The sequence below is a fragment of the Malania oleifera genome, chromosome 12 (assembly GCF_029873635.1).
Source record: "Malania oleifera isolate guangnan ecotype guangnan chromosome 12, ASM2987363v1, whole genome shotgun sequence".
In the NCBI taxonomy this organism is placed as follows: Eukaryota; Viridiplantae; Streptophyta; class Magnoliopsida; order Santalales; family Ximeniaceae; genus Malania; species Malania oleifera.
The window spans coordinates 35,983,560-36,008,366 of record NC_080428.1 but is presented as its reverse complement, the minus strand read 5'-3'; the positions used below and the strand labels follow the sequence as shown (position 1 = coordinate 36,008,366).

General features: G+C 38.2%; 2 protein-coding genes across 4 annotated transcripts; one reads left to right on the top strand and one right to left on the bottom strand.

The window, feature by feature from the left end:
• Positions 1-7,256: 7,256 nt before the first annotated feature.
• Positions 7,257-19,031, top strand: LOC131143767 (CAX-interacting protein 4). The gene is made up of 4 exons (XM_058092079.1): positions 7,257-7,501; positions 7,588-7,650; positions 7,907-8,915; positions 18,623-19,031. The coding sequence occupies exon 3, from the start codon at positions 7,918-7,920 to the stop codon at positions 8,899-8,901; it is 984 nt and encodes a 327-aa protein (XP_057948062.1). The 5' UTR covers positions 7,257-7,501; positions 7,588-7,650; positions 7,907-7,917; the 3' UTR covers positions 8,902-8,915; positions 18,623-19,031.
• Positions 19,032-19,682: 651 nt separating this feature from the next.
• On the bottom strand, positions 19,683-23,316 carry LOC131143766 (mitochondrial import inner membrane translocase subunit Tim9). Of its 3 annotated transcripts, none has more exons than XM_058092077.1 (3): positions 23,047-23,316; positions 22,278-22,423; positions 19,683-20,173 (listed from the first exon to the last, which is right to left on the bottom strand). In XM_058092077.1, the coding sequence occupies exons 2-3, from the start codon at positions 22,370-22,372 to the stop codon at positions 19,987-19,989; spliced, it is 282 nt and encodes a 93-aa protein (XP_057948060.1). In that variant the 5' UTR covers positions 22,373-22,423; positions 23,047-23,316; the 3' UTR covers positions 19,683-19,986. The 3 variants fall into 3 exon arrangements, with proteins under 3 accessions (XP_057948060.1, XP_057948059.1, XP_057948061.1); XM_058092076.1 differs by having other exon boundaries at positions 22,278-22,492; positions 23,047-23,286; XM_058092078.1 differs by having other exon boundaries at positions 22,278-22,418; positions 23,047-23,286.
• Between the last annotated feature and the right edge of the window lie 1,491 nt (positions 23,317-24,807).

Here is a 24,807-nt window from a genome sequence, read left to right as displayed (position 1 = left end):
TAAAGTGCTTGCGCCTATTACTCGGCTATTTAAGCCGCTGGCGTGGATCTCTCCTTCTCTTTATTGGGTTGGAGCTGATCACTCGTCAGAATGTTTAACCTGGAGAAGGTGCGAGATAGGTGTTAACCTGCCCTTATTGGCTAGATTATTTTGGCGTATCAATTGTCCCCCCCTCAGTTTCAAATTTCTGGACGGAATTTTGAATAATTGCTTTGTCTGCATTTTTTCCCTTAGAATGTTTAATGCTCCCTCCTTTTTTTTTTTGGGCATGGTTTACCGAACGAGTTGCCGAGTTGTTTTGCTAACTTGTCCGACCTGCTCCATAGAGGGAAATTAGCCGAGTTGTCCTAGCTATTCCATGGAGGGAATTTTTCCAAACTGTCCGAGTCGCTCCATGCAGAGAATTTTGTCGACCTGCCCGACCTGCTCCATGGAGGGAAATTTTCCTACTTGTCCAACCTGCTCCATGCAAAGAAATTTGTCGACCTGTCTGACTTGCTCCATGGAGGAAAATTAGCCGAGCTGCTCCATGCAGGGAATTTATCGACCTGTCCAACCTACTCCATGCAAAGAAATTTGACAATCTGTCCGACCTGCTCCATGGAGGGAAACTGGCCGAACTGTCCGAGCTGATATTCCGAGCTAGCTAACGGAGTGGGTTCGCCGATCAGTTCGTGCCGAGCTACTCCATGGGGCGAATTTCGCTAAACTGTCCGAGCTGATATTTTGAGTTGGCTAACGGAGCGGGTTTTCCGATCAGCTTGTGTCAAGTTGCTCTATGGGCGAATTTTGCCGAACTGTTCGAGCTGATATTTCGAGCTGGCTTATGGAGTGAGTATACTGATCAGTTCGTGCCGAGCTACTACATGGTGTGAATTTTGTCAAACTGTCCGAGCTAATATTCTGAGCTGGCTTACAGAGTGAGTAGGTTGATCAGTTCATGACGAGCTGCTCCATGGGGCGAATTTCGCTGAACTGTCCGAGCCGATATTCATGGCTATAGGCATTTTAGATTAGTGGTTCGTGCTCCACTGCTGGGCAGTTTTTACCCCTTTCGAGTCATGCTCGCCATTTTGGCCTTCTTTGTTTAATGAGTTGTGCTCATCTGCTGGGTTGTTGCCTTCTGAGACGTGCTCGGCAGTTTGACCTCTGCAATTGATGAGTCGTCTCATCCGCTGGGTTGTTTTTGGCCTTATGAGTCGTGCTCACCCTTTTTGCCTTTGCTGCCTAATGAGTCGTGCTCATCTGTTGGGCTGTTGCCTTCCGAGACGTGCTCGGCAGTTTGACCTCTGCAACTGATGAGTCGTGCTCATCTGCTAGGTTGTTTTTGGCATTATGAGTCGTGCTCGCCCTTTTTGCCTTTGCTGCCTAATGAGTTGGGCTCATCTGCTGGGCTGTTGCCTTCTGAGTCATGCTCGGTAGTTAGCCTTTGCGACTGATGAGTCGTGCTCGTCAGTTGGGTTGTTTTTGGCCTTACGAGTCGTGCTCGTTCTTTGGACCCTTGATTCTAAATGAGTCGTGCTAATTTATTAGGGGTTTTATCTACTCCTTTTTCTGAGGCGTCGTCACCATCCTTTCTGTCCTCTGAAAGTTTGATAAATGCATGTTAAATGCGCTGTACCTTGGGAAGTGGCTTAGATGAAATGTTCTCATTTATGGGTTGTCGATCTGACGTTGTGTCTAAGGCAATTTTGTCCTTCCGAGGCGTTGTCTGTCCTCGGGAAGTTGCGGCTGCACAGTTGTCAAAGATTTTCTATACATTCATGGATTCTCTGTGGCCTTTCTCTCCCTCAAGACGCAATCCTTTTTCTGCAGAGGAGAGTTTTTGAGATTCCCGCCTCAGGGATTCGTGTCATCCTCTCTTTATAAGGCCAGAAGACTCCCTCATTATCTACTCATCTTCAGTCCAAAGGGCTTCCTCATTCTCTTCTCTTCTTCAATCCAAAGGGTCCCCTATTTGTCGTTAGGTATGCTCTCCCTTTCAATTGCATGTTTGTTTCGTTGTTCTTCATGTTCTTCACTGCTCTTGCGTTCACTTTGTCTGCTTGATCTTTTCTTATATGATGAATTTGTTGTTTGCGTGCGGAATTTTTCTGTTTTGATTTGCTTTAGCATCTTTCCCTCTTTGTTTTTTTGCTGGGTGCTTGCTTGTTTGATCCATTTGTAAAGATATTGTTTCGTTCATGCTTTGTTTTCCCAATGGAGTCTTCTTCGTAGCCTTTGAGGGTTCCTACTACAGTGAGGAATGCTCATTGTGAACTCACCCCCTCCGATCTGCAGAATGTTCGTTATTTTTTTGCTATATCACAGAGTATTACTGTTCGGTTACCCTCTGTCTCCAAGTCAGCCCTTGACCCGGGCTCCGAGGAGCTCTGCCTATATACAGATTACTTAGATTTGGGTCTTAGAATCCATTTTCCCCCATTTATCTCTAATATACTGCGCTTTTACCGAATAGCACCTTCCCAACTTGTTTCAAACTCCTACCTCTCGCTCACCTGTTTTGTGGTCCTTCTACTTCGCTAGGGCCACCAGCCTATAGTTCCTCTTTTTAGGAGTTGTTTCCAAATGCGAACGCATTCCGTAGAGAAGGAGTTGTACTATTTCAACTCTCTACCAGGTTATAAACTCTTTTTATCGAGCAGTTCTTCCATACATAACTAGAAGTCCTGGTACTTCTTTGCCTCGGGAGAGTTGAACTATACGAGCTCTCTGATCTGGTCTCCTCCTCTAGATGGTAATGTTGTCTATCCCTTATCCACCTTCTTTTGCAGGGCTACAAGGAGGTTATCCGCTGACTCACCTTTTTTCTTCTCTTCCATTTTCCTTTTGTAGTTCGGATGCGCCACCTTCTTCCAAGGTTTTCCCCTGATGAGCAGGTCATCCTGAAAGAGCTACAGGCCCTTGGAGAGCAATGGATTATCCCTTATGAGGAGTTGCTCCAAGAGCGTGTCCTTGTGCAGTGGGGGATTAGCCCCATTTTCCCAAGTCTTACCTCACTTTGATTTCTATGTATATATTCGGATATTATCTGTATTGTTGGTGTTTTTACTTCTTCTCTCCCTGTCTTTGCAGATATGGACTTCAACAGATATGAATCTCTCATGGGGGAAGCCAGGAAGCAAAGGGTGAGTAGGAGTAGGAAGAAGAGAAGGGAGATCGAGGGGGAATCCTCTCAAAGGGATGCACCTGCTGTAGGTGAATCTGTTGCCCTTGCTGACGAGATCAACGCTACTCCTCCTCTGATCCCCTAAACTCATAAGGAGGCGATTTTTCATTAGTCGACCCGTTTTGCCTCTGCTCTACGTCGGGCGGTACATGTTGAAGATTTTGTACAGGCTCACTGCACTCTTTCTGATGCTCTTTCAGCGAAGATCCGCCATACCTCATACCAGGTATACTCTTTAACTGATTTATTTTTCTCCTTATGCATTGTTTTTTTATCTGCTTTGTCTTTTGTACTCTTCCTCAGCTGGCGACAATGGCTTTAGCCTAAGAGAAGAAGGTGGCTGAGACGTACCGACAGACCTTGGATGCCAAGGAGAAGTACGTTGTTGCTCAGAGCGAACTTCGTGAGGTCGAGATCCGTGAGCGGGCTCTGCAAGCTAAGGTTGAGCGCCTTCATAAGGAGGAGTTACCTGCCAGAGAAGTTGCTGCTGCTGCTGCTGCCTCCCGAACTGCAGTAAAGAAGTACAAGGACTCCAACCAGTTCGTCATGGATACCTCCAAGGCTTACTGGGTGGGGTTCATGAGGTGTCGGGATCAGGTCAAAATCAAACACCCTGACCTTCCTTTGGACAGTGTGAGCTCACACGGGTATGGCAACGAGAGTCCTGAATTCGTGGAAGACCTGGACGAGAAGGAGGAAGGGGAGGAGGAGAAAGCTGGAGAGGGGAGTAAAGCAAATTAGTTTACAGGAGCTTTACTTGTAATATAAATTTTTCAAACTTTATTGACGTAGTACAATTGTTGTAATTGGTACTTAATTACTGCACTGTAAGAAGCACTTTCAAGAATAGTATTTTTTTTAACATACTCACTGTACTGATAAGAGGATATTTGCCCCTTACTTCTATGTCCTCCACCATTAGGGTTTCTCTTACCTCCATCTTTCCTTTCAGAGCCATTACATAGCAGCTCCAAGCAGCTGCTTGATCTCCCTTGACAAACCCTGTCTCGTGTGGTGTAGGGAATTTGATTTTGAGGTGATATGTTGACGTTATAGCCCGAACTACACTAAGCAAAGGGCGGCCCAATATGATATTGTACACTGAAGGTCGGTTGACCACAAGAAATTCTGTCAGCGTAGTAATTTGTTGTGGTGTCATCCCCATTGTCACTGGTAGCATGATTGTACCCAAGGGGTGAACAACATCTCCATTGAATCCGATCAGGGGAGTTAAGACTGGTTTGAGTCGTTCCTTATTGATTTTCATTTCGACCAAGACTGACCAGAACATGACATTTGCTGAGCTCCCGTTGTCTATCAATATGCGTCTGACTTTGTAATTTGCCACCAGTAGGGAAAGCACTAGTGCGTCATCATGTGGTTGTTGTACCCCTTCTTCGTCTCTACTGTCAGAGGTTATGTCGTCATCTTTTTTGTTTCGTTTGCTACTTGTTTCCCCCTTTTCCATCAAGAGCACCTGTTTAGCATATCTTTTACGAGCACTTCCACTATCTCCTCCACTAGCAGATCCTCCGAAGATCACCGCAATCTCCTCTATGACCTGCTTTTCTTTTTCTTTTGCGCCATGCCTCCTTAGCTCGAGAGGTTCCCTTTGTAGATCTTCTTTCTTTATAAACTTTGACAGGTATCCCCTTCTTATTAGGACTTCGATTTCTTTCTTCAACTGAATGCATTCTTCTGTGTCGTGGCCATAATCCCTATGGAATGCGCAGAACTTGGACATGTTCCACTTATGAAGAGGTGTTCGCATGGGTTTAGGCCACGAGACGTAGTCCTTCTTTCTGATCTGCATTAGTAATTCTGAGCGCGGTACATTCAGGGGTGTGTAGGTGGAGAACTTGTTGTGCTGTCCTCTCGTCTTTGGGTACACGTGTAGCGCACTAGTCTCGTGTCTTTTCGTAGATTTATAGGATTCTCCTATTTCCCTGCTACTGTTATTCCTCTTCCGTTCTATGCGACTTCCTCTCGTATCCATCATCTCCTCCAAGTTGATGTATTTCTGTGCTCGAACCATCAGCTCCCCCATATCCACTAGAGGTTTTTTTCCTAGGGAGTATAAGAAGCTTCCGGGCTGGAGAGCCGTTGTCAAGGCTACCAAAGCCACCCCCATGTCTAAGTTGCGGATTTCTAGGGTTGTTGTGTTGAAGCGATGCATGAAGTTTTTTAGAGTCTCCTGCTCTCCTTGCTCCGTACTCATAAGATGGCCCGTTGTTTTAATAATTCTCCGGATACTAAGGAAGTGGCCGGTGAACAGTTGTTCCATATCTGAGAAGGAACCAATGGATCTGGATCGCAGAGTTTAGTACCAATATCTAGCAGTACCATTAAGGGTAGTTGTGAAAGCTCGACACATGATGGCATCTGGAGCCCCTTGCAACTGCATCAGCATCTTAAAGTTATCCAGATGATCAATTGGGTTAAACAAACCTTCGTACCTTTCAAAGGTGGGCATCTTGAATCTACTTGGCAATGGGGCCTCCATGATCTCTTTATTGAATGTCGGCTCTGAGGACTTCAGGGACGCTTCCCCGTAGTAGGGTTTGGTTCTACCCTCTTTCATCATCTTTTCTATATGATCTATCTTCTTGATTCTTTCTTCGAGTTCCGTGGATCTTTGTTGGTTGACGTCCACACTGTTTGCGTCTTCTACCTTCTTGTTAAGGTAGGTTTTTTCCTCATTCTCCACTGGTTTGTTAGCCTTCTTGTTTGCACTGGGGTTCTCTTGCTATTGGTGGAGGACGTGCCCCTCTTGACTCTTTTTCTGTAAGAGTTGGTTGAGCATATCCTTCATTTCCTTTTGGAAAGCGAGGAACTCCTCCCTACTGACACCCGATGATTCTGCGAGCGTGGAGTGGATGGATTGGGATGGTTCTTTCGCAGTAGGGATGGAGGTAGAACTGTGTGAGGTTGACATTGCTTGAATGTCAAAAGTCGAGAGTAAGATATGATCGCCTCTTAAAAGCAGGTTCCCACAAACGACGCCAATTGTTGCAAGGTAAAATTTGCAAGGATGCTCCTTCGACTTCTGCTGACCTGAAAGGAGAAGAAAAGAAAGGCTTGGAGGACCCAGGGTGTACTCCGAGAGATCACTCTGATGCGTAAGTAAGAGGAATACTTTTAGAGAGGTTGAATGCAACAGTAGAATAATGTTCAATGACTTACCTTGACCTCTTCTCCAGATCCCTTCTTATAGGGGCTCGAGTTGACCGTAGATTGGTTTGTATTTATTGCGCGGGAGTGTGAATCGCTCCCCAGTCATAAAGTGCTTGCGCCTATTACTCGGCTATTTAAGCCGCTGACGTGGATTTCTCCTCCTCTTTATTGGGTTAGAGTTGATCACTTGTCAGAATGTTTGATCCGGAGAAGGTGCGAGACAGGTGTTGACCTGCTCTCATTGACTAGATTATTTTGGGCGTATCAATTCTTATAGATTAAATCATTCATTTTATACATAGTATTTAATTAAAATAAGATCAAATGATCATGTAAATTTAAAATATAACTAAAATAAAATAGTCACAAATTTTTTGAATTTTTAAAATAATAAAAACATTCAAAAAGTATAGTTACTATTTTTTAATTGTCACATAATAAAATTATTCTTAGAACAATAAAAGTGAAACTTGAGATATTTAATTAAGTAAAATAGTTGAAAATGATATTTATTATAGTATATTAAATTTCTACTCTTTTGTCATTTTACTCTTTTAATCATATTTTTAATTATTATTTAATTCAAAAGAAAAATGAATCTTTGTTAAAATAAATATTGTTGTGTTTTAACTTTAAAAATATTAAGGTTGATAATTTTATTTTTTAAATTTTATACGTGATTTTTTAATTTTCATCTTGATTTTTATTTTCCTTTTTAAATTTTATTTGTAACTAAAGTATTATTTAATTTAAGAATAAAAATAAAAAAAATAAATTAATTTTAACTTTAAAAACGTTAATAAAATTGGTCAATAATCCTTTTTCTATTTTTGATTTTGAGTTTTATATTTTTTTAGAAATCCTAAGTTTTTTTTTTTTCATGTATTAAGTGCTTTAGTATTTTTTGAATTTTCATTTATTTTTTCACGACTTTTTTGTTGTTCAATGTAAGAATAAAGTCGAGGAATGCGTTTTCTAATTTCTGCCCGAAAATCACGATAAAGAAGAACGAAAATTATTTTTCTTGATTTTTAATCGTTCCAGAACGCGCTCGGAGGCGATCCTTTTAAAAATCCCCACCGGAAGGCTGCAGTGTTCGGATTTTCCCAAGCTTCGTCTTGCAAATCCCCGTCCCACCGTCCGCCGGTGACTGATCAGGCGTGCTTCTTTCTTTCTTTCTCTTTTTTTCCTGTTTTTTTTTCTTTTTCTTTTTGCTGAAACGGATTAGTGGCTCGTCTTCGCAGGGGACGATCTTCCGGATTGTTATATCCCGGCCAATCCATCTCGAGTGACTTAATCGGCAACAGGTCAGTACCGATCCATACTGATTTTTGTGTTTTGGGATCAGATATGCATCGATTTGTGAGAATTAATGGACCCCAGATGATTCTATGTTATCTTCTTTTAAAGAGCTTGCAATTATCTTTATTTTATTTTTTTGGAATTTTTATGTTATCTTTTGGTTATTTATCTTTCTGGTAAAGGTGGCTTGTTTTCCCAATTTGATTTTGGATTCGAATTCTTTTTCTCAAAACCCTAACTTGTTTGGTTGGGGGTACGCAGAGTTCATCAGGATGCCGGCAACAGCGGGTAGAGTTCGCATGCCTGCGAACAATCGGGTGCACAGCAGCGCAGCCCTTCAAACCCACGGGATATGGCAGAGCGCCATTGGGTATGACCCGTATGCCCCAAATAAGGAGGAATCCAAGAATTCTTCCCTGCCGAAGTCCTCAAACTCTGAGCCTGAGCCCGAAAATGCATATGTGAGTTTCCAAGGGCTTCTTGCACTTGCCCGTATAACTGGCTCCAATGCTGATGAGGTTCGCGGAGCATGTAAGAAGTGCGGTCGAGTTGGGCACCTTACCTATCAATGTAGGAATTTTCTTAGTGTTAAGGATGATATTAAGGGCAAGGACCCAGATGCATTGCAGGCTGCTGTTTTGTCAGGGTTGGATAAACTGAAAGGCAGTGCAGGTAAGGGGAATGGTAGGACTGCTGAGAGCTCAGAAGAGGAGGATGAGAGTGATACTTCTGATTCTGATATTGATTCAGAAATTGAGAGGATTATTGCTGAACAGAGGGGGAGGAAGCCAAGTGATAAATGGAAGGGGAAGAAGGTAAGTGATAAAGGACGGTCATCGAGAAAGAGGGACTCCAATGATGATGAATCAGATTATGGGAAGACCAAGAAGAGAGGAAGGTCAAAGAAAAGAAGAAGTGGTAAGAGAGGAGGTGGGGATTCTGATGATGAGGATGATAGTGGTAGGAAAAGAAGGAATGATAAAAGGAGGAAGAGGGATGAGTCATCTGATGATGATGATGATCGCCGACACCGTCATAGGAAAAGTAGGAAGGAGAAGAGGAGGAGGAGGAGTCATCGGTATTCTGATGATTCGGATGTGTCAGATGATTGTGATAGGCGTCACATGCAGAAGAGCAGGAGGGCAGCATCATCTTCTGATTCTGATGGCAGTGGTTCTGATGATTTACGGGTTGGAAGAGGAACAAAACGGTCAGAGAAGAGGAGCCGGAAGCGCCGTGATGATGATGATGAATAGTGCTTCTATGACAGGTATGCACTATTGTCTCTTTTGGAGCATATTTTTTACCCTCCTTTTCTATTTTTAATGTGCTTGTTGAAGGTGTGGATTTGAACTATGATTTTCTTGGTTATGAATTGGATAAGAAATTGTTGTTTATTTGCTGTAAAACAATTTAATTAATTTGTCTGTAGCATGGTACAAGGTGCTGTGTTCTATTTTCCAGCAATAAATTAATTTTTTCTTGTTTTTGTAGTACTTTATGATGATTTTGGCCACATGGGCCAAACAACTTTATGATCTCTTAGCTATTTTCTAGTATTTAGGATCTCAATATTCCTGGGCAAGTGAAGATTTTGATTGTGTAAATATCCTAGCCAAAGGTGCCATGTTTTATTTTCCCATAATAAACTAAAAAAATCCTGCCAATTTCTAACTTGTAGTCCTTTATGAAAATTGTGAGCACATGGGTGAATCAACTTATTTTATGATCTATTGCCTTTTTCTTGTAAGATCGGTTTCTTTTTAAGATGTTATTACTGCAGTTGTAACTAGAGAGACCAAGTGTTTGATACTTGCTTCCCTTCGTTTGGTTGGAGAGGAGTGGAAAGAAGAGAAAAGAAACTTGTGGGAAAGAAATTGGTCAAGAAAAGAAATAAGAGAAAAAAATGCACAATTTATTTTTCTTTTTTCTCAAATTTTCTCTATTTTTGGAGAAAAGACTCAAACCATTTTTGTCTTTTCTTTTTTGTTTTTGTCCATTTTTTTTTCTTCTCTTATCTCAACTTCTCTCCGGTCAAACAAGAAAAATGCCTTCTGAACCAAATGAGAGAACCAACCTAACAGAGATTAAGTCATTGCTTGACACCCCGTCCTTTCATTTTCATTTTCATGTTGAGAGAGTGAAAGACTGCTCTTCACACATTTTATTAGGTGAATGTTTGCATTAGTTGTGTGATGCAGAATAGCAGTGATAGAAGAAGGGGAGGATGGAGGAAGGAAAGGAAGAAGAGAGGAGGAGGAGGAAGATAATATAGGGTAGAGAGGGAACACACAGTCCATGTCCAGTTTGAAATCCACAAAACTATCTTTACATGATGCCCACGCATAATTTATAAGAAAGATTAAAATATACGAAATTACAAATAAAGTTCTACAAAGACAGATTTATTACAAACAAACCCACACACACGCATAAGATTGTTAACAAATTAAACTAAAATGCAGAATAACTACTAATTAACTAAACATGTTTGGGTTTAGGACCCAACAATCCTTTGCTCCTATTCTTTGAGATGGGCCTCAAAATTTGGTCAAAATGATCCATCGAATGCCTGTTGCATTTCCTAAACCAGTTCCCTCCTTTCTAAAAGAACTCCACTCCTTCCAGCCAGGAAAAAAACCAACTAGTCCATCACCATTAAAGGAATTATCGCTCTTCATAAGAAAGGGCTGCTTCAGTTTGGATTGTAGAAGAGCTTGAGATGGTATCAACTTATACATCTTCTTGTTGATGGAGAAGGTATGCGAGTTTTCATTAGCATCATGCTTAACCATCCTTCACACAACCATGGATGCCAAAGGATGTGGCAAATATTGAGAGGAAGGATATCACTACAATGTTTCCATAATTGGACCAGTCTTGTAGGTAAGCAAGCAATGGTCATGTACCTTCAAGTAGTTGTTGTTTACCCAAGCAATCTTGTGTGGACAAGGATGTGGATCGACCATCAAATTCGACTTCCACACAGGCTCACAGCATCCAATGATATACTGCAAGCTTGGAGACAATTGCCAGTTTCAATGCTTTCGTGGACAAAGCAATCATCATATCCTCTTTCTGCTGGACTGTACAGAAATTGCCAAAACTGAACGGACCGAAACCCAACCATTTCACATTTAAGTTTTCTTTTTTGGTTACAATTTTTTGTTTCTGTTTTTTATTTTTCTAAGACCGATTTTCAGTTCAGTTCCAGTTGTATAGGCAAACCGAACCAAAGAAACCTGAAAAACTGAATTATATATTTAATATTACTACTATGGCTACTATTTCCAATTATAAATAATTAATTAGTAGTATTAGCCAATTTTTACAAAAGATGTATGTCTATGCCATGTCCTCTAGAAGCTGATATAGAATGGAGGCATTTAATAGATGAAGAGGAGGGCAACTCTCCCATGTTTTAACGTGTGGGACAAGAACACTGAACTGTAAATGAGAAGTGGAGAACCAAGTAGCCTTCATGTGATGTGCATGCACAGAAGAAGAGTCACCATAGTTTTTGTCCCACATCAATTGCCACTCAAATTTGGCGAGCCTTCTCCCTCTTAAAAAACCCAGGCCTTGCATTTCATACCCATGCTATTTATGGACTGTAGCTATTCTGACTTTGGCTGCATGGCCCACTTATCTGGAGGCCCATGTTATGCTATTCATAACTGGGCTTGTAGCTTAGTGCTTGAAAAATCATTTTGTTAATCGGTTAATAACTGACGACCAAGACTGATAAACTATCTCCAGTTAACAACCGAACCGTCAGTTTACAGTTCAGTATTAGCTTTCAAGCCAAATGTTTTGGTTTGATTATGGTTTTGGGTGAAACCAAACTGTTTAGAACCAAGCACACCCCTAGGTGTCGGCATGATTAACCAAATGATACTATGATAGAACCTATTAGTCACAGTGTCCCTTTGTCTTGTTTTCTTGATTAATCAAAGATTTGCAAATGAACACGCTGCTGGTAGTTGGGAGGTGCAAATTGTTCCTACATGGCCTGCTTCATCTCATCCCATGTTCTCATTTCACCATATATCCTACTCTTGATGTTTAATCCACCAAACACTAGTAGTACTGGTATCCTTTCATTTCAATTCAACTAATTGCAGTTTTTAAGCCATGTTATACCACCAAAATCTTTCTCCAAAGAATACAGCCAGTCATCAAACTCATCAAAGAGAGCCATTACCATTAAATCTGAAATTTTCAATTTAATTCCCCTATTCAAATGTTCATTTCAGTCTTCATGCAATTCAAGATTGTGGGAGCAACAGTGGTTTAGACATATTCTTGTTTGTTAGGAAAATTAATGGGCCTTACCCAAGGCTGCAACTTTAGTTAGACTATTCAAGGTGCTACTAATGGTTTCAAGAGCATTCTCCATGTTTTTCTACCCTACTGGACAATGAGCTACTTTTGCAGACGATTCAGCATTAGTCACCATGTTAATGATTTTGAAAAAAAAAAAAAAAAATTGTTGCAGCTGTGTATCTTATCTGATATTCTAAGCACAACTTGCAACTAATTTTAGCCTATTCTTGCAATTTTTCTCAAAGTCTACTCCTATTTTCTGCTAAACAATTTTCAAATTCATATTTAATATTGAGTTTCCTTCAGAAATAAAATATAGAGAACTCACAAAATGCGCCAATAGAGTCTGAGCCTTTATGCTGGCAGTGACAATCAACTCCCAAAATGCCGGTGGTACAATGGTATTCCAACCTCCTATTTCTTTTTTAACTAAGATCAAAATATAGTGTCTAGATTTGAATTATCACATTGGAGATCAAGATTTCAGGTTCTGAAATTCATTCACAAGACCCACATGTGTGCTTCCCACTAAGGTCCCTAGCGATCTTCCAGCTGAAGGTAGATCAGGGGTCCAAGAACCCAATGGATTGGTGGGGTGTAAAAAAAAAACTCCCGCAAGGCTGAGATTTTAAAAGTTTGGCAGCGGTTAGTGTCTGGGTTGTGGAGTGCTTCGTAATGCCTTCGTAGTATTCCACTGATCTATGGGATTGATAGTAATGATGAAAGATTGAAGGTGGGAATGGATTTTTATTGAAGGGGTTGTGGCTTGTGGAAGGTTTACAGCTGTGGAGATTATGGAATCTAATTGATTAGGCAAATGATGCAGATGAGCAGTAAAAGTTACTGCCAAGGTTGAATAGGGAGAAATATGGAGAGAAAAAGGAAGAAGAGAGGAGGAAGAAGATACAAGGGGGTGGGGGAAGGGAATCACACTTTAACTTGCAATTCCAAAATTACAGAGTTGTCTTTAAATGTTGTCCATAAACTCAGTTATATGAGAATAAGAAATTACAATGAACCCCTGAAAAGGACTTCTCTATTGCAAACTAACCCTAGATTCACATAATCCTAACTACAAATTAAACTGAAGTTACTGAACGCACATAATAACCACTAGGGAACTGAACAATTTTGGGGTTTAGGACCCAACAATCCTTTGAGCTCGTTCTTTAAAATCAGTCACCAGATTGAGTTAAAATGGTACATCCAATTACCCGCTTCCATCGTACATCACTATGCAAATAGGATAAATGGATAATGACTTACTACATTGAACAGTCTTGTTCATAATTTAGGAGTAAGAAGCGGGTGTTACACAAATTTGTTCCCAGATGGAAGAGTGAGGAGTGTACGTTAGGTGGTTTTTTTTTTTTTATATGGAATTGCAAAAGCTCACACATTTGGAGTTGAGAGTAGTTGCCTGCGCTGCATTCAATTATCTACCTAGATTTTCTCATGTTTTAGCTTCCCTTCCTAGATTTTCTGGTTCCCCGCAGTTATCTTTTCGCTGGCAGTAGATTACTCTCTTAAGAGCTACACATGCACATCTTTGTCTTCTTGCATGAATCTATATATGTATGAAAGCATGGATAGTTTGGAGTGTTTTATGGTGTTTAATTGGAGAAAATATACCCTTCTTCATTTACTAAAATTTGAGCTCCCTCTCTCTCTCTCTCTCACTAGAACTCTCTTTGAAATGAAGCCCTAAATTGAAGATCAACAAACTGAGTGGGTTCCCAAATTCCATGTGTCTCTGTTTGTTCCTCTCCCTTGAATGACACAACCCATGGTATTAAATAACATTAGGGACCGTTGTGTAACACTTTGGAGTCTGGATACATTACACACAGCTAAAGTGGGAATCAATGTTGAAGCTGCAGCCAGCTGTTACGGACCACTACTTTTACATAGCAGCTGCCATGGCTGCCGCAGTTGTGGGCCTTATGGAAAATATATATATATATATATATATATATATATATTATATATATTTCTTCCTTTTAAGACTTTCTTCTTATTTCTTCTTATTTTCCTTTTTAAAATCATTCTTAATCAGCTATAACCTTCATTTAGGTTACCATTTTGAACCTTTATTAGTTTTTTTTTTTTTATCATTATTTATTTATATATTTTTTGAGTTAGTTGTGAAGTCTCAAAAACTAGGCCATGATGTTGGAAGTTTAACTCTAATTGATTGGATGAATTATATTACAAGCCTTTTTGGATCCTATCTCTTCTACACTCAGCTAAAAGCCCTTATCCCATTTTTCTTACTATTGGTTGGTTTGGATTTTTACAAGATTGATTATTTTGTGGTTGGATCGAGGAAAATCTATATTCTATTGAGTTGTTAATTTAGCAGGATGCATAAATTATTAGAAATTTATTTTAACCATAAGCCATTTGAACATTTTAAGAACTCTTTTTTCATAAGGGTGGTTTACATCCAAACTGGAGTGTCAGTGGTTCAAATCATGGAAGAAAGTAGGATTGCCATGCCTTGGGTGGATAGACATAGCCTGGGGTGATGTGGTGGATGACCCCTTCTGCAGACTGGATATTGAGGGAAAAGTCAGTCCTACTAGTGCTATTAACAATCATCTGAACATGATTATTGAAACCTACAAAAGGTGGTGACTTTTAAGAAAGGCGAGTACTTTGTTTATGTATTTTCTTGGTGGTGGGTGCAGTAGTGTGCTTGTAGTTTGATCCTAGAGTTGATTTTGCTTCAAGAGATTCTACATTACTGCTCAATCCGTCTCGGGCGAGCTCTATATTTCTAATCATAAAATATTGCTATTCCACATCGCTCAATAATGGCAAGATTCTATGAGTTAGTATCATCAAATGTTTGCTGCATGTATGAATTTAAACCTTTTCTGGGTTTATACTTCTACGTTTCTTAGATATTAGCTTATGCAATTTCTATTTTCCGGGGTTCTTTTATTTATTTATTTCCTTGAAAGTTGATAATAAATGAAACTGATAATTGCTACATTCGCAATACAAGGCTGATAATTATAGAAGCATGCACGTGCCCCTGACTTGTTCTTAATAACATCCATATACCTACTGCCTATTCCCTTCTAGAACTGTCCATACACCAAACACATTACAATTGAAACAAATAATTATACAATAATGCCAAAGTACTTAACAAAAAGAACCTAAATTAAGTAAACTTCTAAAATATCTAGATTGGCTAATTTAAAACAAAACTCTTTAAGCAAAATAAGATTATCTAGAATTATTTGCAAGTGATCCTCCAAACTCCCTCTGTTAGAGAACTCAACCTCGAGTTTTACAATGGCGCAACAACTGCAGGAATATGTATCCACGAGCCATTCAACTTGTACTTTCATATTGTCCATTTTCAATTGCATACAAATATCAACAACTGATTGAAATCTTCCTCAAGATTCCCAATCCCGATAAAGTTGATAGGTGGAAAATTATGACACTTCGGAAGACAATTCAAAGCTTTGGGGCCTATGCCACAAACCTATGACAAGATTCAGTAATTTCATCCTTTGCTTTGAATTGAAATCCCAAATTTTAATGTTAAATTTTGCTGCTTGCTCTTAGGACTTACTGCAGCTTGAACATTTTGTTCCATTGCATTTGCTTGCCCTTCAAGGATAGCATCATGTGGACTATTCATCTGCAGGACCAATGGATCCTTCATTTCCACATTGATAATCCATTAGAGCAGTAAATTCAGGTTCACTAGCAATTTCCTCATTTTTGTGATTGTGTGGTCCATAACAACAATTTTTTTTGTCATTGATAGGCTGTTTTGAGATTGGAAGCTCATCTTGTCCAAAAATTAGAACTCTTTCTTCTCCTGAAATGGAAGATGATCTCATCGTAAGAGTCAGGAAAAAATTCTGATATTAACTAACTTTTCATTCTAGACCTAATGTTTGAGTTTTACCTTCTTGTCTTCAATAGCATTTTATTCTATCCCACCACTTAGCTGCATAGTACATGAGCTTACAACATACAAAAATGGTCTTTGTTTCCGGTGTCTCATTGTATACAAAATAAATATAAAGAAAAAACAGCCATTCAATGAATTCTCGTGGAAATTTTCCATTGAAAAAACCAATCTCATCAAGGCAAAGCATAAAAACCCGTGTAACATTTCCCAAATTCATATCTTGTAGTTACTAAAAAATGTTGTTTCTAATAATTCTGAATATCTTGCATGAATTCCGAAAAAATAAAAAATCAAAATTAAACCTGACCTTAGGTGCTGACGTGCTGAAATTTTCCTCCAGAAATAAATATTTTTATTAATAGAAAAAGAAATTCATTTACGGGAAAGAGAAGAATTTACAAGGGGCGGAGGAGAAAGAGATGCTCCTAAAAAACAGAAAAAAACAAAAAGAACAAAGATTACAATAAATCTCACTTCTAGCCATGCAAAGATCTGACAATAACATTCCCTGGAAAAAGTCCCTTTTAATCGACTCTTATAAAAATATTCTCCATGTCTCACCATCCTTCATAATTTTATCCATTTCTTCCCAGAATTGCTTTTCAACATATTCATCTAGGCTTGCTTGAGAAGCATATGCACCAATGACATTATCTCATCTTAAAAATCATCTTAATTTTTATAATTTATGTCTGCTTCATTCTCCTGTATATTGAAGTTTAAATCCTGTCTATTCAATTTCTCAAGATTTTCCTCTACTCATTAGTTTCTTGAAGGTGAGTTATGTTAAAGTTCTCTTCTAATCATTATATAAATTATCTCTATACTTTTCATAGCAAGGCTATGGTCCAAGTTGCTAGCCTAATCCTAATCCTTGTATCTCAACTAATGTCTTTAACACCCCCCCCCCCTCCCCACCACAAAAAAAATCTAGAATGGTGATACGATGGGCCACTCCTTGTTGATCTATCTCACTTTTGCCTATTTCTCATTGCACTTGGGTGCTGGGAGTGCAGCATGTTGCCTGTAGGAGATATACCCTAGCTAAGAACCTGTAGGGATCCATGACATTTTTTTATGCTAGTTAGTACGTAATACCATCCCTCTCCTTTATCCCACCATGGGATCGTCTTGTGTGGAAAGCGTTCAGCACTTGGTGCAACACAAGAAGTTTCTAAATATAATTCAACTGCAAAAATAAATTGTTGTTTTATTGCCTTAATCCTTAATAGAATATTTAGCTTTCTTTTGAAAATTGAAATATTTGACACTTGTTTAGACTTTAGATTGTGGCTTTGTATGAGATAACCCTCCAATCTCATTTCTGTATTTTGTGAATAGCAAACAATATCTTTTGTCTGTTTACTTTGTCTTCTCTTACTTTTATGCAGTGCCTTCATTCTAGGGGCAGACGAACTGAGTCTTTATGGACCATCAACTACACCTTTACCCTTTGGAGTAAAATTTACTGAAGTTATTGGCTAAGGCCCTGTTTTTTGTGCAATTAATAGCCTTTGAATAATGTTTGGGCCCTTATGCTCTAAAATTTGGTCAATCTCTTAAATTGATGTTGAATTACCTCTAGAGATCTTTCAGTCATTGATTCTTTAAGAGATCTATTTAGAGATTTCGCTGGACATTTTTGCCCTCATAAAAATGCAAACTTCACAAAGCTCCATGCGCAGCACCTCTCCTCATCTCCCACATCATCTTGCCATTAGCTACCAAATGGCTACAATATCCAACATTCAGATTGACGGACTGATCCAGATATATTCAAAACCTGGCAGATTTAGAACTGTGTTTTGTACTTAGCACACATGACATAACTTTATGAAACACTTCGTGACAAAAAAATTCTCATGTGAAGCTGTTTTGTATTCAGAACACAGTTCATAGATTTACAACTGCATTCAGAATTCTGCATTTAGCACTTACATTCATCAAACGTTATCAAATGCTCCCCAAGTGACAAATTATGGCTTTCATGTCATGGGTGTCGCTCGCTTCTCGTGCTTTACAGTTTGATTTGCTTGTCCTTGTCTCGTAGTGCTCAACAGCTTGTGTTTTTCAAGTGCTATTTGAATAGACCTGTATTAGCGTCTCTGGATTTCTGTGCTTAGTGTGCCCTCCAATTACATAGGCACCATGTTAGTACAGCATCTTGAAATTACTTTTCTTGCTTGAAATGGAAACAAAATTGAAACTTTTGTTTGGTCATGGACTTTGAAAGTGCTTTGTCCATACCGTTGCTTTCTGCTGGAAGCAATGCAAAGAAATTATGCCCCCACCCCCACTCTCCTTATGAGCACTTTCTTGAAATTGAACTGACTGAGCCTTGGAGTTTTAGTTGAAAGGGTACTTATTTAATCATTCATGGTGTCCTTCCCCTCATGCGCCAACCTATTTGAGGAATTTGTTCTATTCAAAGAGTGGCAGCCATCTTTTCCCTTCTCTGCTTAAGGCTAAGAACTAGCATCCGTGGAGCTTACATCCTAAAACAATAGTTTTTCATGTCATGTCTTGTTTCACTTGAGACAAAATGAAGTGGTTTCCTTGTTCCCTGTTCTCCTTTGTTCCTGTCATAAGATTAATGTCATCTTCATTGGTGAAATATCATAAACAGATGCCATATCTTGCCTTGAATATGTGGTATAGTGTGAATATCTGCTTTCAAAATTTACTAATGCTGAGCTTTGTTGGTTCTGCAGGCATCTTGGGAAAAGACGCATGTGATCTTATGGAAACCAGTGATTGTTGAACTGAGCAAACAATCAACTTTAGTCGTTATTATATGATATCGTATTAGTTTGTGGCTGAACTGTTTAATGCATTTTTTTTACTATTATTTTGGTGAGATTAACATGACCATGCAAGTTGTGTATCGACCAGTATACAAGCTCTACTATAATGGATGTGTTGTTGGGATTGTCATTTATTTTCTCTAGTAGAAGGGTTCAAGACTTGTTACTTGATGTTGTAGAATGGGCTTTCTGTATCTTCATGCTGCAGATAGCTTAGTGCAGTGGGGGCAGATATTCCATTTTTTATGGTTGCTGGCACTTGGCAGCAACATAATCAGTAAGCCTTAAAGATAATAAATTGAAAAGCTGTGTTTTCCACTTTTCTGGTCAGTGAGTAGTTCATGGAGCTTTCTCAGAGCATTTTGCGGGGTGAAGACACAAATAATTTGAAAATCAAATGATACAAAGGAGACGTAGGAGTGATGCTACAACTCTTGCAGCACCTCCTATGATATTGCTGCATGCGCACATTCGCAATTACATTGATACGATTAATTGGCTTAATTAACCAAGAAGACATTTAGCCAGACTTTTAATTTACCACCAAAATATAACTTGATCAAATTAGATTCAACTGAATATAATTTTTAATTGAATTATAATTAATGTGATAATGATTATTAGCTATTTGAACATTATTACTTCCTAATGAATTAACAAAATTTTATATCATATTTATAGGTCGACAGACATAAATTAACAATTCTATATAATATACAGCATGTGGAATGCTAATTTTTGAAACCAAACTAACCATGAAAAACAATTAAACTGATTAAACCGAAATTTGGTAAGTTTGATCAACTATACAGCAAGCAAAGCCCACCCCACGCTGATCTAATATAATAAGAAAATAGAAACATTCCATAAAAGAATCCACCAAAACATATATAAAAAACAAAGAAAACTAAAAATAAGAGTAATAATCTAAATAGTTACAAAGAAACAAACAAAACAGTTAATAAACTTTTTGTCAATGCAGAACAAAACCAGTCTTCCTCAATTCCATTTCTCTTACTATTAGGACAACACCAAACATAATCTATCCCTCAAACACGGGGGCCACAGAAGGCAGGTTATTTTCAGGTTAAATATTCCAAGAAGGTGGGGGGAGGGGGCAAAATTCCTGAAGACAGCACCAATGCACCTGAGGTTGCTGCCCAGAATTAATCCATATGGAGAAAAAGAAATGAACAGCAAGATTAAGAACAATCCCTTATGCAAAAGCAACGAAAATTCTTCAAAGTGTATATTGGTTTTGTTCATGGGCGTCAGTCTGGAGTGGCAGCCCCTTGGTTGAGCTCTGCAAATCTCATGCCAACACGCATAGAATGCTTCAAGAACTTCTCAGCACATCTCCGGACACAGGTCTCCTCTTGCTTGTCCAGTGATTTGCGCCTAAAGGTGTCCACACAGTCATTAAAACATCTCTCCACAAGAGAGTTATACATCCTTAGACTGCAAGGAAGAAAGAGCTAGTGAGTTTGGTAAAAATAAAACAATAAATTTTGAGTAAACATAATGTATGAGGGACAACCAAATCATCCAACCAGTGAAAACAATACAATAGTAAGTAATACGTAGCCTTAACCCCTCTAAACAGTCTCCCCCTGAATTATTTCTCACAATACTTTCAGCTTGGATAATACTGTACTCCACACTCACATGATACATAAATGTTGTTCCCTTAACGTCCGAATGCATCACAATAGATGCACTGGTTTTGAGGAGAACATCGATATGGCTTCACATTTGCAATGTCACAAACTAGTTGTGATTCAATATTCATCATAAATTGTGAAGCCAAAAAAAGACCATGAGATAAATCATATAGTGAAAAACTATTCCGTCACCTATTGAAATGCATCAGTTGCTCCATTTGCCCAAGGTACCATTTCATGGAGCCATGAAAGAAGAAGAAGACAACCATACTATGTGTAGGAACAACTGCAATATGCTGATATTTAGTGGTTGAAAGCAACAACTTGAAAAGAAACAAATTACCAATAGGTAACCATAATAACTATATTAAGAAAACAAAAACCAAAACTGAAATCTTCATCACAATTATTAGACAACAATCAATATTAAATAACTATAGAAAACTTCATGTTTGAAAAAATCTATAAAATATATGGAATAATGAATCTGGGTTGGCCAACCCCACCATCCTTAAGGCTTGGTTTGTTGTTGTTGCAGTTGTAATAATGAATCTGGGTGCCAAATTTAAGATTATAGACCACCATAGAAGAGAATTCTAGAGTAAAGAAAACCAAAAATTCACCCAAAATGGTTATCAACACAATGAATTCTCAAAATCAAAGCAGCATCTTGAAAACAAAATCAACCACAAAGAATTTAATCAAAGTTTCTTTTTTTTCCTTTGTTTTTTTTTTTTTTGCTTACTACACCTGATAACAGTGATGAGACAAAAGCTGCAACAGGTATAAGGAAGACCGTAAAACGTTTGAATTCCTACAATTGCATTTGTTGTTCTATTTGCGCAAGATACCAGCACATAGAGCCATGAAAAACACCTTGAAGAAGAAGAAAAAGAAAAAGAAGAAAAATATGACCATGCTAAGTACTACGTGCAAAAACAACTGCAATATGCTGATATTTGAAAGGAACAACTTGAAAAGAAACAAATTAACCTGCTGAGAAGGTAATAAGAAGTCCATAAAAAATAGAGCCCAGGAACACTATTCCAGGGTTCTAAATTTAGGATTAGGGAAAACCTCCTAAAAGAGAATTTTAGAGTAAGGGAAACCAAAAGTTCACTGAAAATGGTTTACTTATGAAACACAATCAATTCTTCAAATCAAAGTAAGCATCTTGAGAACATAAAAAATTGACAACAAAGAATTAGATCAAAGGTTTTTTGTTTTTCTTTCTTTCTTTTTTAAGTTCAGAGTAGTTCTGCACTTGATAACAGTGATGATGACACAAATGATGTAACAGGTATAACGAAGAGTAAAGAAATGGTGGATTTCCTACAATATACACACTATATGAAAATGAGGAATTACAAGTGCTGCATAGGGTTTTGTATTGCCTTGATGCTTGCAGGACATCTATCAAAGTTGCGACAAAGGCTGAGAATAATTAAAAAGGCTCAAAAAACTCAATACTCTACAATTATTTTGGTTGCAGGCTTGCAGATATATATATTTTTTTCGAACACTAAAATTTGAAACTCTGCTTAGTTATATAATGACATACAATAGCTGCAATACATGGCTAATGTAGAATCAATTCGAATATAAATATGCGTAAACGAGAAACTTTTTAAGACTTTCACAGGTTAAAGAAGACAAACACATGGATTTTTGTTTCTGTATATGAGTGAAGTTCCAAATGTTCACAAAAAGCCCCATAGATCAACTACATCATTTTAATGCACAATCGACAATTGTACGTAAACCCTCCATAGGATTCTATAATGAAAATCCACTGATCACTTCAAGATTCATTAAGAATTAAACAAAAAATACAAAAAAAAAAAATTACAGAAATTTCATTGGAACAAAACAGAAAGAAAGCAGAGACTGAGAGAGGGAACCTGTCACGGATCTGGAGCTGGTCGATCATGCCCGCCATTCTGAGCTTATCTTCTTCTGGTAGAGAATCAAGATCTCCCATCATGCTCTTGTCCATGGTGTTCGAAAATCAGGAATTGCCTTCTCCCCCTTTTTCTGTTACTCTGTTCTGTGTTCAACAACAATCTAGAGTTTTGGTGATGCCACAAATTTATTTCTTTTTGCCAACTAAGAAACCCTACAATTTGCTCAACCAAAAATATAAGATAAAAGTCATTGATCACTTAGTTTCTAAAATGGCCTTGCATCCCTATATTTGGAAAAAAAAAAAAAAAGTATAAAAACAAAACAAAACAAAAGAATTGGACTGTTTTTATCTATACTGTTGCTCAACCTTTTTCTAATCCCTAAAATGTTAAATTTAAAGAGCATATTTACAAGTCAAAGGAACTTTTAGGTGAGATAAGATATAGGCATTTGAATTTGGATGAAACTGAATATAGGATCTAGGTATTTGTGTTTGGATGAAGTTGAATATAGGCGTTGAGCTTGGACATCTTCTAAAAATTTAACCCAAAAGGGTCACACTTTGGTTTGCAAGCAGCTTATATGAATTTCAATCATAACTCGACCAAACCCATAAGAGCACTGCCAGCTAAATTTACAAAAATGCAGGCCTAGAAATTTTATTCTACGAGGGAAAACTACACATGTAACGAGAAACTTACAGGTATCCACACACACACAAACACACACACAAAGAGGAGAGGATGATATTGGAGAAGAACTTACCCACGACTATGGGAATGGTGTGTAGCCAGAGGTCCTATGATGGTGGCCGCAGCAAATGGAGGTGCTGCAGTTTAGGGAAGATCTGCGGCTACGCATGCATGAGAGGAGAGATAATGAAGCTAAGAAAGAAGAATGCCCTAGCGCTTTCGAAACCCTTTAGTGGCGATGTAATACCCTAATGGGTATACAGCCCAACCCACTCCAAGTCCATATCCGTCAAATCCCCTTAGACTCCCAGCCCCCCACCCACTCCAAGCCCATATCTCTCACATTTAGGCGTGGCAAAATGGGCGGGTGGATCATAAACGGGTAGGAATTAAATGAATCTGCGTGCGGGTTGACTCGTTTATTAATATGTGACTACTATATAAATAAATAAATTATTCGTTTAAAAATATAATTTAATTATTTTAAAAATTTTAAACATTTTAGATAAAATGACATTTAAAAAAAAAACAATCCATTTTATTTTTAAACCAGTCAAAAACGGGTCACTTGGCGGGGTGACCTGATATGAACCCGCCTAACCCGTTTAATAACGGATCCAAGTTTATCCATTTATAAATGAGTCAACTTGTATTAAACTTAAACTTGATTTAAACGGATGGATCATAGGTCACTCGTTGAGTTTCAGCCCATTTTGCCACCCCTAGTCACATTGATTGATTGGAATTTGGAAAAGGATGCAATGCACAGGTCATTCATTCAATCCATTCACGTCATGTGGCTCGCAATGATCACAAACCCGTGAGCTGCGACAATTAGAATTTTCTCCCACCCTTTTGAATTTCCGGCATTGGACTTCCCCTTCCAACTCGATCCATCTTTACACCTTCATCTTATATTTGAGAACATAAATTTCAGATCTTAAATTTAATTTGGATTGATTTGAATTTGAATAAAATAAAATATAAAATTATTTTAAATTTCTTCTAAATCCAAAGAGTTGAATTTTATGCTCCCATACATTATCCTATAAAGGTTTGTTCCTGACTAAGGGTGGTAAAATGGGTTAACGGGTCAAATTCGGATGGGTCGTAAATGGGTCGGAGTTAAACGGATTCGGGTTTAAGTTGATCCGTTTAACAACAGGTGATTTGTTAGCCTTGGGGACTACATAATCATGTTTAAAATGTTTTGATGATATTAACTTATCTGTTGTTTCTAGTGCATTCTATCTTTACAGATCATGTTTAGTACAGGTTTAAGGGACGAATACATTAAGTATTGGTCAAAAAGGCAAAGATCGAACCGAGTAGTCGTCGAGTAGGAAAGATTATGAAGCTACACTCACTCAGAAAGGACTCAAGCACCCAAAGAAGCTTAATGTAAAATTGTTTATTTGTAATGGGATGTGTTTGAGGTAGCATATTTTGTAACTCTTGCAGTTTTTGTTTCATGCATGGTTTCTAAGCAAGAGTTGAGCAAAATGCATATGCATATTAGGACACATGAGTTTATAGGATTTTGCCTAAAAGTCACAAACTAAACATTCATAATTTTCAAAGTTAATTCAAAGAGTTTGTTAAAAGAATCCTAAACTCAAAATATGTTTTTGTAAGGGACAATTTTTCAATATCTTGGTTTTATAAACTTTTCCATACTTAGTCCCGATATTGACAAAGCATGTTTTATGTCCTAAAGCCTCAAGAAAGTCAAGTATACTTTTATAAAGGACATACTTAGCATATAAGATATCAAAATGAGTATTCAAATATGTTTTCATAAATAAGATATCTTATATTCAAAATAAATTTAATA